The sequence below is a fragment of the Taeniopygia guttata genome, chromosome 3 (assembly GCF_048771995.1).
Source record: "Taeniopygia guttata chromosome 3, bTaeGut7.mat, whole genome shotgun sequence".
NCBI classification, from domain to species: domain Eukaryota; kingdom Metazoa; phylum Chordata; class Aves; order Passeriformes; family Estrildidae; genus Taeniopygia; species Taeniopygia guttata.
In genome coordinates, this window is record NC_133027.1 from 97,786,351 (window position 1) to 97,806,041 (window position 19,691).

General features: G+C 38.1%; 1 protein-coding gene across 7 annotated transcripts in view; it reads left to right on the forward strand.

The window, feature by feature from the left end:
• ENAH (ENAH actin regulator) overlaps window positions 1-19,691 on the forward strand; it is a 90,231-nt gene that overhangs the window by 28,456 nt on the left and 42,084 nt on the right. For all 7 annotated transcript variants that reach the window (XM_030268972.4, XM_030268975.4, XM_030268977.4 and 4 more), the window contains exons 2-3: window positions 16,115-16,280; window positions 17,685-17,862. In XM_030268972.4, the coding sequence (XP_030124832.1) occupies window positions 16,115-16,280; window positions 17,685-17,862 (344 nt within the window). The remainder of the gene's footprint in view (window positions 1-16,114; window positions 16,281-17,684; window positions 17,863-19,691) is intronic.

Here is a 19,691-nt window from a genome sequence, read left to right on the forward strand (position 1 = left end):
TTGGGTTATTTTTTTGAGAAGTCTTGCTCCTGTGGACATCTGTGTATGTCCACTTAATTTAGCAGATATTAGCTGTTATGAAACACTGCCTGATGTCCCAGCTGGTGGAGGGAGATGTGTTGCCATAGCTGGATTTAAATAACCTCTGTCCTGCTTTGAGTGCAAATGCTGCTGTAGGTCTGACACAGAACCATAAGGAAAACAGCTACTGACATCCAAACTACTGCTTCTGACAAGGCCTGGATGTGATTAGACTCTTAGGTTGCTGGCAGCCTTAGCCGCCTGGAATAAAAGTTTCTAAACCAAAGCAGAACTTTGGCTAATTCAGAGCATTGTGCTGGTGGGGTGGCTAACCAGTTTGCTGGAGCTTCTCTTCTCCTTTGGCCTGGTGCAACCTTTCTGCAGCTTTCTGCTTTGCTCACTCTTGCAACCCGGAGTCCCCCCGCTTGGTTTTGCTTCCTATTTGTCTCAGTTTTGTAAAAAGCCCCGAAGCTTTTGCTTCTGGAGCAACTTGCATGAGGATGCAGAAGCAGAAGAAGCAGAAGAGCTCTTACACGGAGTAGCATGTGCTTCTAATAGTTGATGGTTACATTAGGCTCGCTGGCGTGCTGGTAGATGGGTTCAGAAGCAGTGAGCAGTCTGACAAAATGTGATTAGTCTGCACTTACTGGTACACGTAGTGTCTGGGAAACCCTGATGTAAGTCTTGAAAGGCTTTATCTCAACAGTCTTGCTTGATAGCCTTTAGGAGCTTTTTTCCAAAACAAATGACTCACAGCCCTTAGGTCCTTCATAGAGGCAGTGAATGCTGTTCTTTGTGCATGGGAGGAGGGAGAACAAGCAGTTTACCTTTTTGTTTTTAAAGATAAACTCTATAAACAAAACAACCCCCACAACTAATACGCTGATGTAGGGGAGGAAAAAGGTCACAGTGGAGAAAAAGTTGAGAGTATGTAATTTTTTGCAGCCTATTTAAAGGTTGTTAGTGTTTTCTGAAACATTACCTGTTTGTTTTATGCCAGGGAGATGTGTAAACTGAGTTCTGTTGACTTTGTGTCACATTACATTAACCAAATTTTATCGTTCCATTTCATTGCTTGCTTTTTAAGAAATGAATTTGGACAATTGGATATGCAGAAATGGAAACTGGATTGGACTATATTAGGGACCAGCTAATTGCACTGTGGTTTTAACGCATGACCACATAGGGTATAAAGCTGTAAGAAAATTTCTCTTTTCACTCTGTCTCCCTGCAAAATACCTATTTAGGGTTGGTAGTGCAGTCTGTTTGCTTACCTCAGGTTGGCAGCTGATCACATAATGTATTCTGGAATATGAATGCATAGCTAGTCTGAAAATGCTGCTTGGTGTTAATCCCCTTGTCTTGTGTATCATTTCCCTAAAAGAAGGCTTTTGTGGGGCAGGTAACAATCAAAGAGAACTAAATCTTGTTAAGCGTGTAGCTGGTGTTATCAAACTGATGTGTATGCTACAGCATGGAAATATTCTTGAGTTAAAGAGCAGAAAACTGCCTATCAACACGCCAGAAAAACCCAAAACAAATCCAAACCAGAAAAACCCCACCCAAATTGCCTCAGAAGTCCTTGTTTGCAGGCAGACCTGAAGGCCCTGGTTAGAGAGTATGATTCCCAGAGCTTCTGGGAAGAGGGAAGCTACAGAGTCCTCCCTGTGTGGTTTAAAGATTAAACCTCCGGGTGTAGCTGTTGAAAGAGTGTGTGACACTGGAAAAACCCAGCCTAGGAGCAAGGGCTGTAAATAGCTGTCAAATGTTCTCTGACAGAAATCTGAAGTTGTTTTAGCACTGAAATGAGTACGAGAGAGACAGTAACATCCTAAAATGGCTATAAAACGAGGCAAGGCTGCCTGGGAAAGGTGGTGTCCAGAACGGAGCTGTAGTGGAGAGGGAAGGCAATACAATGGTTGGAGTGTTGATCTAGAGTAATGAAAGGCACGTTCCATTTGGAGCCCAGCAACAGCCATCTTGTACAATGGGAGAGGCCCCTGGCGTGCCAGCTGGATTGTGCTGCCTTTCTGCGTTAAAAGAGCATTTTCCGATAATTGCTGCTGGATTAGCTGAACCAGTGAAAATCCCCGCTCAGATAAAGCTTTCTGGCACTTGCAGCTAGCACGAACTTAAACAATGGATATGCTGATAAGGAGTCTTGATTTTCTAGTGTGAGCAAAATTGTTCTTCAGCTCACCTTTGCCTTGTATTTTCTCCTCTAAATTATTTATTAGTGCAAATAATCAATGAATATATATAACGTTGCTTTTAAATACTCTTTTCCCAGTTGGAGTTTGCAAGTCTTTTTTTCATTTGGAATGTATAGTGGTTAGTATAGGCCTCTACCTTTTTATTCCTCTGATGTATTTTTAAAACCACAAGTGAAAGCCTTAAATGGCTAGAGCTGCTGTTCTGTTTGGGCTGTTTGTATTCCTCCTTTCTAGATTGAATTTCTAATTTCACTTTAATGAGAATTACTTCCTTGTATGTAATGATTCACTGAATAAACTTGGGTAAGAAAAGATAAGCAGTCAAATAGTATTTTCAGTTTAAGGCTGAGAGGGCTCTCAGGGTGAGATAAGGTGTAGCCAGTTATGCTCCTCGAAAAGGAGGAAATAGAATAGCTGACATCCAATTCTAACTAATATTAGAAGAAAATGTCTAAACATATCTTCCAGTTTTGATAGTAATGTAATAATTGTGCTCTTGCTAAATCAGGGGGTTTTGGATCTAATTGCTATTTTGAAAACTTCATTTTCCTGTTTTTCTAGTAAAGGAAGCCAGTAACTACTTTTGTCCTTGCCCTAAAGAAAAAAAAAAAATTATCAGAACTTTAAGGGACTTCCTGACCCGGTAATACCATTGGGTATAAAGGACTTAACACACAGTGGAATTTTTTGTAAAATAATGTATTATGTGTACAACATAATATATGAAAACATAAAAATCTGTAGACTTTTCTTCTAAGTGATGTTTAAATCATATTTTGGCTGTTCTGGAGTCAAATCTTGTGCCGAAGTACAGATATAAATTCACATGCAGAGGTTTTGGATTTGTTGAACAATTATTTGTATTTGTTCATGCAGATACACTTGAAAGTGTGATTTGTCATGTCTGGGAAAGCTTAAAATGAAAGGACTCTTGGGAAATACAATCTTCTTTTGCTATCACCCGTAGATGTGATGCAGTTTGTTCTAAAACTTGGGGGTAGAGGTAGGTGGTATTTTAATGGAACAGAATGTGGATATATGCCCGTTACTGTAGATCCTACTGTTTAACAGATTAGCATATTGTCCTGTTTCCAGCTGGGACACACATTTAAGATTAAAGTAAATGTGAAAGAGAGTTGCCTTTCGAGTCTTAAAATTGAGGTTTTGTCTCTAAACATGAGCATTTGCAAAGCAAAGGGAACAACTGGAGAGACAGCTGAACTGCTTAGGAATTGGGACCAGGAAAGCAAGGCAAACACAGTTTCTCACTGTTTAACTTGGTAACTGTTTTTCTGGTGTGAAGGCAGATCTCAGTGACAACATTTAAGAAGCTAACAAGCAAAGCATCCTAAAATGGGGGAAACAGAGTATTGCAGTCTGAAGCAATAATTACTTTGCCAAGAGGTTTGAAATACCAGAAGAGCTGCTCTCTAGAAGAAAAAGAAATGTGTAACTCATGATAAAGACATTGATCAATATAGTAACTTTTATGACCTTGCATAATGATGTAGTAATTTTTTTCTTTGTGGGTGTTGTCTGCTCTGGAGTGAGACTGCTCTTCTTTTTCACTGTGTAACCATTTTGCTAGAATTTTCATACAGACCTATTTGAGAGAGGTGAGAGACGTTGAAAGATAGTTTTTGTTTTTACTCATTGAGATGATGGTGCAAATGTCCATTTGTGCTGGCTTCTCTGTGTGGGTAAAACCCCTCCAAACGAGTGTTTCAAGCACACATCTGTGTTGATACACTTCTGTTCAAGGGCTGTGTGCTTACTGCCATTGCACTCTCTCTGCTTAATTTTTATTGCAAGAGATACTTGAAATAGCTGACATTGTGGGAAAATCAAACAGCTTCTACTCAGTGTTTCATGGTGCATCTAGATCATCCAATTTTCTAGGACAGAACGTTAGATGTAATGAATGCACAAATGTAAATGTTAATTATTAACTAGATTGAATTAGTTACTGCAGTCGTCTGTTGGTGTTCAAAGTTAAAAGTGGGTCACTGAGTCTCAAAATACTTTTGCAATGAATTCTAACATTGATTTTCCTATTTCTTCTTGTGCTGTTCTTTGCCTGCTAGTCTGGAGAGGAAGAGTAGAGCACTTCAAGCCTTTTGCATGTACAAGTAACAATTAGTATACAGTAACCTGTCCCTTCTGTTAGAATTACAGCAGCACATACCTGACAGGACAGATTCCTCTGAATACCTCTGCCAGCTCCAGAAAAAGGATTTAATTTATAAATAAATGTATAAATAGTGGTAGAATTTTTAGATCATATTACCTTTACGACCTTGTTGTTATCAAAGTCATTAACTGATGAAATCAAGATTCAGACTTTAGGAAGTGCAGAATTTTTTTACTGTTAGTTGTGAATAGCACTGTATGAAGGATATTCAGAGGAAAAACTGATTACAGGTCTGAATGGTTATAGGTTAATTTAAGCTGCATTTAATAAAAGAGCGTATGCAATTGAGATTATGCCCAAGGGATTAGGTTTTAATGACAAACCTTAGTACCTTGAGGGAAGTGTATTAGCAAGCATTGCTGGAAGAAGGGAGGAAGTTGGGGGGATGAGTTGGAATCAGGAATTTCTTCAAGTTAATCTTGACTGACTTGCAATCAGACTTGGAAGAAGAGCTTCTGAAGTAGCTGTGTGAGCAGCCACTTCAGGAAAGCTATTACTAATATGTAGAGTACAGGGGGAGTGAAAAAATAGTTGTTTAAAAAATAATATTGAGAGATAAAATGATGTGGGGAAGAAATCAGAGTTATTCAAATAAGACTGACTTAGCCTTGCCAAAGAGTAATTTGGATCAAGGAAGAGGAGAGTACAAGAAAAATGTGCTGTTCCATGAGTAAATGCAGTAGTTTGGCATGAAAATTGAATTCATATTTTGATATAGGTGATAATTTTGACTGCGTTCAATGGCAAATGTAAATAACCCATAATAGAAGTGAAAGCAGAATGCTTCCAGATTGTGTCAACTTGATGACGATAAGCTCTCCTTGATTTGTGGAATTTGTATGTGGAAACCTGTGCTCAAAGAGGAGAGCAGAGCTCTACTGTAGAGAGGCATTTAAGTGGAAATTTAGTATTCCTTTGTTTTACACATTATCATAAATGTCTCTACTGAATGCACAACATGAGAAGGCTCATTAGATTTTCCTGTACAAGGAAGCTGTTGTAACTGGGGTAATTTTTACACATCAGTGTTTGCTTACTACACTGTGACAGGTCTTGGGTTGCTTAAGGATTCTTTTGGTTTGAGCTGTTTGAATAAGACCCAGAACTTTGCCTTATCCTGTTGCCCTTGGAAATGAGGACAGGATTGTCAAGAGCTGTGTTTATAGTTGAAATATTTGTAGTACAGACTTGTTAAGAGATGTCAGAAATTCATGAATCAATCTTACGTGTTTTGTTGGGAGGAGAGAGTAAAAGAAATAAGGCTTATTGCTTATTATTAAATATGCAGGCATTTATTTGGTAGTACACATCAGTGATATAAATAGTATGTCGTTTATTTAAACCTTTGACTTTTAGGCTTTGAATTAGAACTACCAGCAGTCTCTACGATCTTCACTTAAAGGCTACAGAAGGAGAGGCTGCTTGAAAATTCAAGTGTGAAATGCATGTTGTTATTTTTGGGAAAAGCATTCCAATAAAATGAGGTGCTAAGGCAGAAATTGTAATAAATAAGGTACTTATATATCTGCAGTTCAGTGGGGTGTTCTCAAAGAATTTATTTCTTCTAGAGTCACACACTGTCTTAGTTAAGGTGGGAGTTCTTGGGGTTCATCTGCTCCCATCACCTTGGCTGGGTTAAATTTTGAAGTCTCAAAGGATGGAGATTCCACAGCTTCTGGGCAGCCTCCCCCAGTATTTCACTGATTTCTTGGTACAACTTCTCCTTGCCTGGTTAAAAGCTCCTTTTCTGCACTTTTTGATGATTCCCCACCTTTCTGTAGCGCATTTCTGAGAAGATTGTGACTCTTGTACCCTGTAATTCCGTGTTGAGTAGTTGAGAGTGGCCATTATGTTCCTGCCTTAGCTGGAGACTGAACAAGCACAGCTGTGAAGCCACTCCTGGTGCATCTTTTCCTCTAGCCCTGTTAATGGTTTCTCTTTGATTAGCTCCAATTTGTCAAAGTTGTTCCTTCCACTGGGGAGCCCAAAATTTGGCACAATGTGCCAGATGCAGCCTGAATAGAGGGGAAAAAAAATCACTTTTCACATCACTGAGGTTATTTTGTCCTAGGTGCAAATTTTAACCCTTGCTTCCAGATTTCTTGAGGTTTCTGTCACCTGATTTCTCCAGCCTGCTGAGACACCTCTGAACAGCACCTCTGCTGTCCAGCATACCAGTCTATCCCAATTTACAGAAATGCATCCACAGACTTGCTGAAGTTTCATTACATTCCATTTTCCTGGTGATCAACAAGTGCATTAAACAGCATCACAGTGGTATTGATCCCCTTGAGAAGTGCTCTAGTAACAGCTTACCAGGTCAAATGCTCCCTGCAGCCCTCTGAGCCTTTGGCTCCCCAAACCTTGCTGCTTGTTCTGCTGGAGCATGGTTATGGCATTTTTCTTTTTCAGGCTATCAGGGACTTCTCGTGATCACCCTGTAGAGCTGTTAGAGTGGCTTCATGGTGTCACCACAAGGTACCTTCACCTGTGTTGGGTGCATACTGTTCAGTTGGGTGGACTCTCCATCAGACTGGAGCCCCTAACTTTATTTCCCTCTAATGCAGTACTCAAGCAGACTTGGAAACTCTGGGACCAAACTTGTTTTGAGACCAAGGTAGTTATGTGTAGCCTTTTCTGGTACTTTGCTGCTCACATTTTCATGATTAAGCCATAAAACTGTAGAAGGCTTGGGTTGGAAGGGATATTAAAGATCACCCCTGTGCCAGACACAGGCACTTTCCACTAAACCAGATTGCTCAGAGCCCCATCCAACCTGCCCTACATTCATGTCAGTGTCAACCTGGTGTTTAAAAACAAGTGTTAAATTAACAAAATATGGTGGTGGTTTTTTATTTTTTTTTAGGTGAAATTAAGTTTTAAGAAGATAATTCCTTCTTGTAATCAGTCTTTCTTGTAATGAACCGTGAATTGCATATTCATATGTTAACCCTGGGGCTAGAATGTGTCACTCAAAGATTAGCCACCTTCCCTTTACACAGCTCTCTACATCAGAGTCGGCCCTTGTATTAAACAGGTGATGTAAAAACACTGCTCTCTTGCTGTTCCAGGAGGAGCTGGGCATTGGTTATCTGACAGTAGAATGAGTTACATGATCTGTGGTGCTGGTAATGTAATGATGGATTCTGTTGCAGCACGTTTGGGAACTCTGCTTGCCTGGGGAATCTGGGCTCTGAAAGCTGTGATTTGTACCACGTGTCAAAAGCTTAGGAAATAACAGAAGAAGGTCACTTTTTGTTAAAATATGTATAGAGCATAGGAAGTGTATGTATGTTAAGTGGTTTTCACAGGAAGTCATCAGCTGTCAGTCTAGTTGTTGGAGATGTTGTTTTTCATGCCTGCTTAAAAAGGCTTTCCACAGTATGTTGGGCTCAGATTCATGGAACTGCAGCAAGGAAGGCAACAAACCCTTGAAAAATAGACTATTTGTAGGGAAGAACTAATATGTCTGGCTAGCTTTTGGTCCTGGCCTTTTAAGGCCTTCAGGTTAAAAGCTTTGAACTTTTCAATCCATCATGATTGTTCCTATTTGGTAAAGATACTGATTTTATGGTTGATAGCTTTGTTCAATTACAGGGTACCCTGATGCTTGCAGATAGCTTCATTCCCAGATTTTGCTCTAGAGATTTTTTTCCATTAGCTTTGACAACAGAGACAAACCAAGAAATTGATTTTTGATAAAAATCTGTCTTGAGGTAGGTGAAAGATCATGGTAGGAATCTTCTGCTCCTGTTGTACTGTTGAGTAAAATCACTACCCAGACAGAATTAGCCTTTACTGTGGCAAAACCTTTGGCTTGTGATGCCACAGTGTTGAATCTGCTTCAGTTACTGCATGGATTCTGCACAGCCTTCTAGTGTAAGCAAAGTGGTAAATGCCCTGAAGAAATATGTTTGAAAAATCAGTGGAAAAATGGATTTGATTATAACAATGTAATATTTTCAGGAAAAAATCAGGATAAATTACCAAAAATGCCATGTCTAAGGGAACACCCCTGTGTAAGAGGATAAAAGAAAACAAGGATATGGATGAGTGCATGGAGCAAGCATAAACTGAATTATCTTATTTCATGGTTCTATGGAGTCTAAATGCAGAACTTTATTTTACCAGTATAAAAATAATGGCTAGAAAGATTTCCCCTGTCAGTGTAAATGTGTTGTAATGAAATCATTGGCCTCTGTATAGTCCTGATTTTTTTTCCAAAACATCTGTTGGAAACATTTATTGGGAAAAAAACCTTCATTATTCTCCGTGGGATGAAAAGATCTAGAAGAGAGTGGAAGAAAGTGGGAAAATGGTGCTCTTGTATCTTGCAGGTTGTTTCATTGAAAATCTTACCTTCAAGCTAAAATAATGAAGGCTTCTAATAACGTATTTCCATGAAGTTACCAGTAAGTTTGTGTACAATGCAAAGACCAAATCTGTGAATTAAATTCTAGCATATCCATGTTCTTCTGTCGTAAGCTTGGAATGATGGATGATGAAAGTTCATAATTCTATACTTTTTAAAAGAACAAGACAGCACATGGTCATTCCTTCTATCTGCTGAAGGAATTGTTTGAAAAACACCCCTACGTTTGTGTATGAAAGGATTTTAGTGTCTGTTTCCCTTAAAAAACTGGTATCTGGTTTTGGGTAACTACACAGTCTATTTAATTTGAGAGTTGAGAAGTGAAGTATCCTAATATCATCTTTGGTTGTACTTCAGAGAGTATTTTTGAATTTAAGAGTAGATAAAATGAGTCACATGTATATTTTATTAATACTACATTACATTATTGCATATACAGTTAGCCATTGTAAATACTAGTTTCATGCTATTCAAAAATCCATGTTTTTCAGTCTGTTGTTATTAATTCCTCTTAATACTCTGGGTTTTTTTAATATTTGCCTCTGTAGAGTGAGTGTTTCTTGGTTTGACTTGTCTTATTCTTTCCTTGATATTTCTGATTTCCTTTGAGGGAATAGGTGAATTTTTATGTGAACCAACATATGCCAAACCTGGAGACAATATTGAATTGCCAACACAAAATTGCTTTGTCCATTGGATGAAGCATGAAATACATGAATATGTGAAACGTTTGGGTAAAGAAAATTTCTTTGAGTTTTAATTTGGGAATTCTGTGTGAAAAGCAGGCTTTCACTTGACATCAACCTGCTGTTCTAAATAATATTTCTCTTTCTGTCTGAATGTCCTGCAATGATTTCTTTCAGCTGTTTGATATTCACCTGCTGCTCTGGAACAAGCTACAAATGCAAAAGATTTATAGCAACAAGAGAAATTTATGAGAGTTTTCTGGCTCCGAGAGCAGACTTCTCCTAAATTAATGTTAAATGCTTTTATGTGCAAGATGAAAACCAATTTTCTTTCAGTGGAAGGTACTAAATGAATAAGGAAAGTTTGTCCTCAGCAAACTGTGTACCAGCTAAAACTCTGGAGTGTTGCAGAGCCTTGTGCCAAAAGCAAAGCACCTTTCCTTTGCCAACTATTAATCCCAATGATTCAGTTTCCCCTGCTTCTCAGCAGTACTAGTTTTATTTCTAGTTGGGACTTTCCATGTAGGATTTTCTGCTGCTTTCTGATGTTGCAGCTAATCTGTATTCTGAGTAATTCATGAGAAGAAAAAGTGGGAGAGATGAATGAATCTCTCGGTTATCAGAGACGGAAAAGTGGGAGAGATGAATGAATCTCTCAGTTATCAATCAAAAGTTTTCTAGACACAGGCAAGTACAGGAGAGATGTTAGAGAAGCAGTCTGGAATTTCTCCCTCTGCATTCACCTCCTGTTCCAAAAGCAACTCTTGTTTGAATGGGATCTGCTGGAAGGAGTCAGCAAAGACTCTTGTCCTGTGGGGGGTTGTAGTGTCTGAAGAGGAATCCGCATGGAAACAGGTCAGATGAATCAGCTGCTCCCAACTGAGTCTTATTTTAAAACCTAAATAGCAAGTAAATTCTGTCCTGGCTGAAGTGTTGGAGTGGGCAAGCTGCATCATTTGAATTTGGGTACAAGTGCACAGCACAGCTTAGTTGCTTCTGGTGTACCAAGCATGTGATGTTCCCTTGCCAGCAGCATGTTTAACTGGCTTTTAGTAATGCAGGGAGAGTTGAGATTCTTCCTTTTCTGCTGAGGATGAGTTAGAGAAACTTAACTTACTGAACCGCTGTGTTCACCTCTGCAGAGCCCTAAAGGTGTATATTTTTCCATTATGTCCTGTTGATGGTGTGGATGCCTTTGTTGGCAGGAGGAGGTGGTAATTGTTATACCCAGCCTCCTCTGAGGTGTACTTCTGGCTGAAGTGCTAAAGTTCAAGAAATGAATAAAATTAAAGCAAGCTGATTATGAGTTAAAACCTAAAGAAACTCAAAAGTTCTTCCCGTCTCCTCACTCGCATCACCCCTGTCAGCAAAGCCAAGCCCTTTCCCCTACTCCCAAAAAATAAATATTAAGCTATGTAATTGAGTTCAGTCTGGAGCATATTTGAGGGCATAGGAAATACTTCTGTGTTAACTTCAAGATGCTAAAAAGTAGCTTAACTGTTAAGCCAGATGAGCAACTTAGAATACATGGCAACTTTGTCTACAGTGTCTGATTTAGTTAATAGAAAGTAGTGGTACAGTATATGTGGGAATTTGTTTTGGTTTTGGGTGGTTAGTTTTAACTTTTTAATAGCAAAATAGAGAGCACACATTTTCACTTTGTTGTGCCAGTTGGCATTTAGGAACAAGCAGGAAAATTTACCTTGCAAAATACCACCACTAAGATATAGAATTTTATATCTGGACCAGCATTTAGCTGCTTTTCAAAAATGTGTATTTTTAAGATGTGAGAATTGGAAATGTTTAGAGTTTCTTTCTAGCTTTGTGCCACATGGTTTGAAAATCCTAAACAGGCGTTTGATGAATCAGTGTCTCTTTCCATTCCTTCTGCCCCGCAAAGACTGCACATTTTAAGAACATGTTGTTATGTCTCTGTAAATTGAGAACATAGCAGGAAAAAAAATCCAACCTGAATCACCAGAAGCAGTGGTAACAGGATATAATTTTTCAAAACCTTCATTGTTACATTACTGACAAAAATACCAAAGGTTGAGCATCAGAGCTATCACAGCTTTTCCTTGCTGTGTTAGTATGTTTAAATTATCTTTTCTGTGGCTGCAATTGTGCTGTGTTTCATATGAGTTTGATACTTGAAGTATATTTATCTTTTTTAGTTCTTGAGAGAAGAAAACCAAGCATCCACTTCTTGTGGAGAGGGGAAAAAAAATAAGGCTTAGGTCAGCAGACTGGATTGGTGTCACTGTGCATTGAGCTTAAGAACTTGGGATGTGAAAGAATGAACACATTCCATCTGGGCAAAAGAATGATGTCTGCTAGGGTTCACTTTGCTATGGTTTTTGAGCTTTTTGTATGATCTCATCACTGGAGGAGGAAAGTATATTCTCCCATAAGAATAATCTTATACTTATGATTCATTACTACTGTGGTTTTTAGTGTGAGCCTTTTGAGTGCCAGACCTCCCCCCACTCTTCCACCCCAAATAAAAACCAGCCACCCTGTCATTGGCTTTATATGGTATTGCTGTAGGTGGACTTACCCAGAATAATGGCTGGCTTTAACAATCAGAGCCTTACATCTTTGTCTGGAGAATGACTCCTCCTAACATATATTTATCCAGCTATTTGTCAAGCTTTACATTTTAGGAAGAGAGCTTTGTACACTTTGTCTCCTAAGGCTTGGTAAGCACTCTTGCATGAATGTTCCCTCGTAATAATTTTCTGTTTTCTGCAAATAATTTCATATACTTAGTTTAGTAAGTTTACTTGGGAACATACAATTTCTCAGTTTTTCTTTGTTAATATTTCACTGTAGTTCCCCAATGCACTGCCCTAATAATCTAGCAATCAGTTCTTGGAGCAGCTGTGCATTTTGGCAGTAGCATGTGAAGCTGGAGATGCTCAATCTCCCACATCCCCTAATCAACTCACATATTGAAAAGGTGCAGGCTAATCCAAGTCTAATGGTTTCTGGAACCATTGCACTCCACCAGGAAGAGAAAAATTTGTAGATAGGCAAGTAAAATCCAGTAGAATGCTTTTGAAGGCCTCATGACATGGCAAAGAGATGAAGATCCTTTTTATTTTCTCTTGCATGTGACTACAGATAATTTGTTTATTTGCTGCCAGTGCAAGGTAATACGTAAAGAATCTGCATTTGTGATCAGACCAAAGTGATTCTGGTGCAGTGAATGAAGGAAGCCATCCTAGCACAGGTCATGTAAGGGACACACGTGTTGCAGCAAACCCTGGAGACTGTGAAGAGCTCATGTGTAAATACTGAGATGGGTGAAGAACTGAATCCTAATACGAGTACAGCAGGGAAGTGTCATAAGCGTGAAAAGCAAGAAATACAATAAATTATACCATTCTGATTCACCTGGTTCTTTTTCTTTTGCACTGAAGCTCATATGTATCTGTAAAATACAAGAGACTGGTTCAGGTTCTTGTAACTGTGTGTATGCTAAAGTCAGAATTTTCCTAGAAAAAGGTGGATCTTCAGAAAAAAAAAAATAAACTGTATTTTTCATTAGACTTGTCAGAGATAGCCATGAGCTCACAGTGTGGATTTTTGATTTAGTGTAACCCATTAAAGTTAATGGATTTCTAGTATGCTTTTGTTTTCATTTTTAAATACTTTATGGTGTCTAGGTATAATATACAATATACTATATTCAGATGCTAAAATATCAAATGGCCACTGAAGAGCAGAACTAAAGATTCTTTTCCCTAAAGCTCATGCCTCCATGCTTTTCTTTTTTTCTTCATTTTAGAGAACTTATTACTAAGAGAGTAATTGAATAAATCACCATTTTACCTGATATTTATTGAACCCTGGAAATAGCCTTGTATACTGTGATGGTTTAATTTCTTTCTGACAGGGGTCTTTTCTTTCTTTCATTTTTCCATCTTACTCTTGCAGTCTCATAAACAAAGTGCTGTGGGGGGAGGAACTGTTAGCAGAAGGGGAGTATGTCTCCTTCAAATTGATACCTGGATATGAAAATTACACACTTGGAACACTGAAATTTTAGTTACAGGATTTGTATGAGATGAAGGCAGAAGGTTTATTATGTAGTGATTGAAAAAGTCAGCTGGAAAATTTTTGTATTTGTAATTTTTAAAAGTTTGTGCATCATCTCAAATATTTATATGAATAAGACTAATTCCCTGTTATGAAAATGGTTTTATTTTAAATGGAACATGAAGTAGTTGAGATCTAGACTTGGTTAATACTTTCAGTTATAAGACATGGCCTGAGAAGTGGAACTAAAAATACTTTAGCAGTTGTTAAAGAAAAGCTAGAAATTCAATTCAAGGTCATCTTATTTGCACTTGTGAAGAGTGCCACTTGAATACTGAATAGTTCTAAAATGAATAGGTTTTTCTTCTTTATTTCCTCTTTTTTTTATGTTAAAAAAAAATAATGTAAAAAGTTTTATAAACTTTTAGGCTGAATAAGAGCACCTGAAATTTGATGGTCTGTCCTGTTAAATCTCCTGCTCGCTGTACCATTACACAGTCACTCTCTGGTTCTACCTTTGTAGCAATTGGAACATATTAGCTTAGAATCATAGTCTCAATTTGTAATAGAATCTTTTTTATTAATCTGTCTGGCACATGACTGAGTAGAAGTTAATTTTTTGGCAAGAACTCTGTGAACCACATGGCTCTGCATCCAAATCAGTATAGAGGCCTGTCACCTATGGTTTATCATGCCTGTGATTGATCCAAATTGAAATATAAGAAAAATGTATTATGGGTTCAGAAGTTTTCCAAGTTTACTGTCAGACATTTTAGAAAAACCACTACTGTTTGTCATGTACTTTGTGAATGGTACAGAATGTTTCTAGGTTTGAACTTTAAGATGTGTGCCAAAAATATCTAAAAATAAAGAAATCTAGTAGGTTCTTGCACTGTCCTCTTAAGTGAGTGAACCATATTTCATCTGTGGTATATATTTAATGGGATTGCGAAATGCTTAAAAGCTGTACCAAAATATATTTTTTTTTGCATTTAATCTTCCTCGTTCGGATGTGGTGCTTCCAGTCTAAACTATAAACTATGCTTAGAAAAGAAGCACTTTAGTTATATATATTATTACTATATTGAACTGGAAAAAGGGTGGTCTAATTAGAGGTTGTAATCCCATTCTGATCTAGTTGTTGAATAGGTTATGGGGTTAGAACACGTGCATTTTTAAAATTAAGAACCTATTTCCTCATTTGATCATGAATCTCCCATGTGCATGAGAGACATGATCTCAGTATTCTGTCTTCTCCATGAGCCCTAAAGAGCATCCCAGTATTGAGCACTTTTATAATTGTTAGAATGCCATGGAATGTGTGAGAGAAATTGATTCTGTTTTCTCAAAAATGTTGGTATTGAAAGTTAATAAAACAGCTGGATGTACTTCAGAATGTTCATGCATTAAGAGATGTGAATAAGATACTGGAAAATTCAACATGGTCTTTGGAAATAAAAACCCAACAAACACACACACCCCTTCCCAAACCAACCAACCAATAAAAATCACAAAAAATCTGCAAGACAGATGGGTGGGGGAGGCATCTTTTCCCTCTTTCATCAAATATGAAGAAATACTCCTTTACTTTCCAATGAAGGACGCATGTCTCTTCAGCCTTCTCAGTTTTCCAAATGGCAGGCCACATTCCTTGCAAGCCAGGCATTATGTGCTTTCTATAATGCTGGATGTGCTGGGGTGGTGTGCTCACAGAATCTGACTTACTGATAAGAAATCATTCATTTCTATTTTTTTTTCCTGTCTGCATCTGGACATTACCCCAAAGACAACCTGCATGGTATCACCCTTTCCTCTCCTAATAAATAAATCTGTTTCTGGTATGATCTGATTTCATGTGTTTCTTATATGATGACATTCGTGATATGCTCCTTTTTAACTTCAGGCTGTAGCCCAGCTTCCAGATGACTGGCATAATCAGGATTAGCTACTGATAGCAATCTCCTGATGAATTTGCACTTTTTGGTGATCAGTAGCACCTTTTCTTAGGGAGAAAGTGTTACATCTGGGTGTCAGCTGTTGTAAAATGTGACAAAATCAAAATGTGTTTTCCTTTACGAGCTGAAATTTTTGTGCTGGACTTCATTGTCTGTGTTTGTTTTCTTCTCTATATGTTAAAAGGTGCAAGGACCTTCCAATTCTCATTTCTCATAAAAGTAATTTCCACTGGGAAGTGTAGATTGTGTGAAGCTAGTGCAACTCCAGTATCTTTGGTCTTTGCAGAAAGCTTTGTGTATGGTTATGGCATTTAATGAAAATTCGTGGCTGGTGGTGTGTAAAAGGAGGGGGGAAAAATGTAAGGGGAAAAAACGCAAAAAGAAGACATGAGTACCTTCTTATCGCTTTTATTAGTTGTTAGGCCTCTCTGTCTGGACCATAGCTTTTCAGAATGAACACATATAAGCAAAATATCAAAGTCCTGGTAGTTTTGTATTCAGAAAGGTGGAGTTTCCAGACTTGCAAGGACTGTTGCTTTAACATTTTAAATTAAAAAAAAAAATAGAACTTAACCAGAAAGATGATGCTTTGCCGCGAGTAATTTTATTTTCTTCCCCACTTTGTATATTAACAGTGAACAGAGTATCTGCCAAGCACGAGCTGCTGTAATGGTCTACGATGATGCCAATAAGAAATGGGTACCAGCTGGTGGATCAACTGGATTCAGCAGAGTTCACATATATCATCACACAGGCAACAACACATTCAGAGTAGTGGGCAGGAAGATTCAGGATCATCAGGTGAGGAAATCTCTGAAAATTTAGAATATGAAGTCTTCAGCAAAATTACAGGACCAATAAAGAATAAATCGCATTTTTAAACTGAAGTAGCAGAATTTTTATTGCTTTTTCCCTGTGAACTAAGCACTTTGCATACCCCGGAGGCAATAGTCCTTTTGCCATTCCTTCCTACAGATATCTATTTATACAGGCTAGTGGTGTTCACAGAAGTCATCTGGTTCTTTTTAAGGCAAAGTGGCAACCTGAAAGCTTCTCTCCCCCACTCTACACTGTGAGCTGCAGCCTGTGTAGACACCAGCAGCTCTTTTAGCTCTTCCTACCTCATGAAAACTTGGATGTGTGATGCCTCATTTCCCCAGGTCATTTTGTTTAAAAAAGCCTTCTGATATTTGGTGATGCTGATCGTGTACCACTTTAAGAGAGTGAGAAGGGAGTAACAGGGATTACATCTTAATTTCCTTGATGAAGTTACTGGATCATGATTAAATGGCAAATTAGCACTCTGTCTGTAAATGTGCTCTGTCATGTGATACTTGGGATGGGGTTAAAACCTAATATTTTGTTTGAGGATAGCTTCTTAGATTTGTTTTCCTCCCTCCCAGCATTTCATAGAATTCTTTTGGTTTGTTTTTGGTCATTTATTACACACCTGAAGCCTAAACTGGTGATCTCCTATGTGATTTGTTACTAAATATTTACTCCAAATGATAAATGGTCTCTGTGCATTCATCTGAGAGCAGATCTGGGGTTTTTTTGTCCCATTATTCAGCAGAAAAGGGTGAGAGGATATAGTTATCCAGGTGCAATGGGATCCTCTTAGTGGATGGCTTGTAGTAAATGGTTGCCCTAATAGCTCAAATTTTCATCTTTTGTGTGAGCCACAACAATCTTGCAAAATGATACCCTGTGATCCATGGTACAAATCCAGTAAACTGCTGCTGAAAGCCCTGCAAGCCAAGGGGTGCAGCAGCCACAGGGAGAAAGTGATAACTTGGTTAAAAAAGAAACCTAACAAACACCCTGTGAAATTCATGGGAAAATGAGTTTCTGAATTTCAGATGCATATTTCACATCAAGTAGTCTGCTGCTGGAAGTCAGAGCTGTTGATGTTACTACATTGCTGTTGGGAAACATGGCTACATCTTTTGAAGTGAGAACACTTAAACTACAAAAGTTGATGCAAAATATCTCATTAGTCCCCTTGTGTATTCCCATCACTGATTGCAGACAGTGTTTGAATGAAAATTGAAATGGTTTTGAGCTTTCAGCATTGTGTTTCACAGATTATGGGTCGTGAATTAACCCGTGTGGTGGAGGAATGAAATCTATACAAAGCTGAAACTTCTGATGGAGCAGCAATTTTAAACATAAGTTGTTTTGTTTTGTTTTTTTTAATGATTCTAGGTGGTAATAAATTGTGCCATTCCAAAAGGGCTGAAGTACAATCAGGCTACACAGACCTTCCACCAGTGGCGTGATGCTAGGCAGGTGTATGGTCTGAATTTTGGCAGCAAAGAAGATGCCAATGTCTTCGCAAGTGCCATGATGCATGCCTTAGAAGTATTAAATTCACAGGAAGCTGGTAAGAGTCTCTTCACTATTCTTTTCCCCCTAAGATTGTTCAAATACAGAAAAATTCAAATGTTTATGCATAAAAGTCTGCAAGTCTTGTTTCTAATCATAAATAAGCCTCTAGGTGCTTTAATTATCTGGATGTTTTGTCTGACTAATTACTGCTTCTTAACAGCGCTTCTCAACTCAACTGACATCTCTGTAATTGCACTTCCTAGCGAGTAAATAGATTTTCCTGTTTCTGTATTAGATACAGAAACTGCTGGCTTTGCCTTTTTTTGAGGAAGCAAAACAAAAAGACCTACCCAAGAAGCATGTACCTTGTAAGGAGGATACTTTTCAGGATTTCTAGAGATGTCCAGGTTCCTATTGTGTGTTGGTATTTTTGCTTGTTACTGGTTACTGGTTTATTATCAAATGGTGAAGGTTTTTTTTCCCTCCAAACTCTGGAATTCAGGTAATTGTCTCTGGCAGTTTTTACCATACAGACTTTTCTAGCTCAGAGACCTTGAATCCAGGGTTAACATTCGGATGAGCACATATGATTTAGACACCAGGTCTGCAATTTCATTTGTTTGAAGATCAGGGTGACATAGGCTTTAAAACAGTGGTGAAAAAATTCCTGGCTTTCAGTCTTCTGCTGATGTCTGTAACATATTCTAGGTAGGCTCTACAGCAAATTGATCAGTATAACACTGTGACACACACAGAGGGAGTTTATTTTAAAAGACTAAGAGTCTTTTGTGTTCTTGTAACCAAATAGAATTCTTTTGTCCTCATTAAACTTTTAAGATTGCCTGTGTAACAAGAGATAGCACTTGTGTGCCAGTTTTCTTTCTCTTGTATAGAAGAGAGACTGTAGATAGCTATACTAGGGCTGTCTCAACCAGCAAAAAAGGGGGTTTTATCAAGTTGTTTTTTTTCCTGGTAGACCTTTCCAGACTTACCCTTTGAAACTAATTTGTCTAGGCTGTGGATGATACATTCTGCAGTGCTTACATTGTTACACAACATAGGAGGCCAAAATAGAAATGGTAGCTAGAGTTAGGAAGTTTCTTTTTGCCTGCTAAAATAACCCAGTTGTAAAAAAAAAAAGTCTCCTACCTCTCAGCTAGGTGTTTTCTCAATCCCTCAGTTCTGCTTTCCCTAAGGGTTACTCAGGTGTAAACTTTCCATGCATTCTGACTGTTCATCACCTGTCTCCCAACCAGCATTTGGGAACACGTGAAGTGTTCATTTATACTCTTTTGATGAAAAGGACTGAGTGATGGTTCTTACCACAGATTTGAGGGCTTCAAGCTCTTTTCTATTACCTGTACTTGAACAATTTGTTATGTGTTTCAGTGTGTATTTATGCATATACATATCTTCATAGTTCAGTTTAACTCCTCATAACACTAAACCTGAGCTGCTAGAGAGGCTGAAATGACATAGGCAGGCATGGCATTGCTTATTTTTTTGTTAGACAGTGTGTCCTTTTTTAATTTTGTGGCTTACAATTTGTGTAATGACTTGTTCTCTTGCTACGTTATGCAAAGTGTTTGTGGGCTGCTGCATTGTCCAGTAGTAGAAAATTTATTAATAAGCAGAGATGCCACTTCAGTTGGTAAAGACTTGGATAAAACTAAAATTTTATGACTAAAATTTCGTAACTGTGTATGACTTATCACAGCCTGGTTACTGACTATAGTGCTGTTGTCCTCTGGTTTGTTCTCAGCAATTCTGAGATGGCCACAAATTAAGGTTTGTAACCATGTTTGAAAGTGACTGGGTTAACCTTTAAGTTTTTCTGAATAACAGCAATGTCACTTTGTTTCTCCTTCTTGTGAATTTAATTTA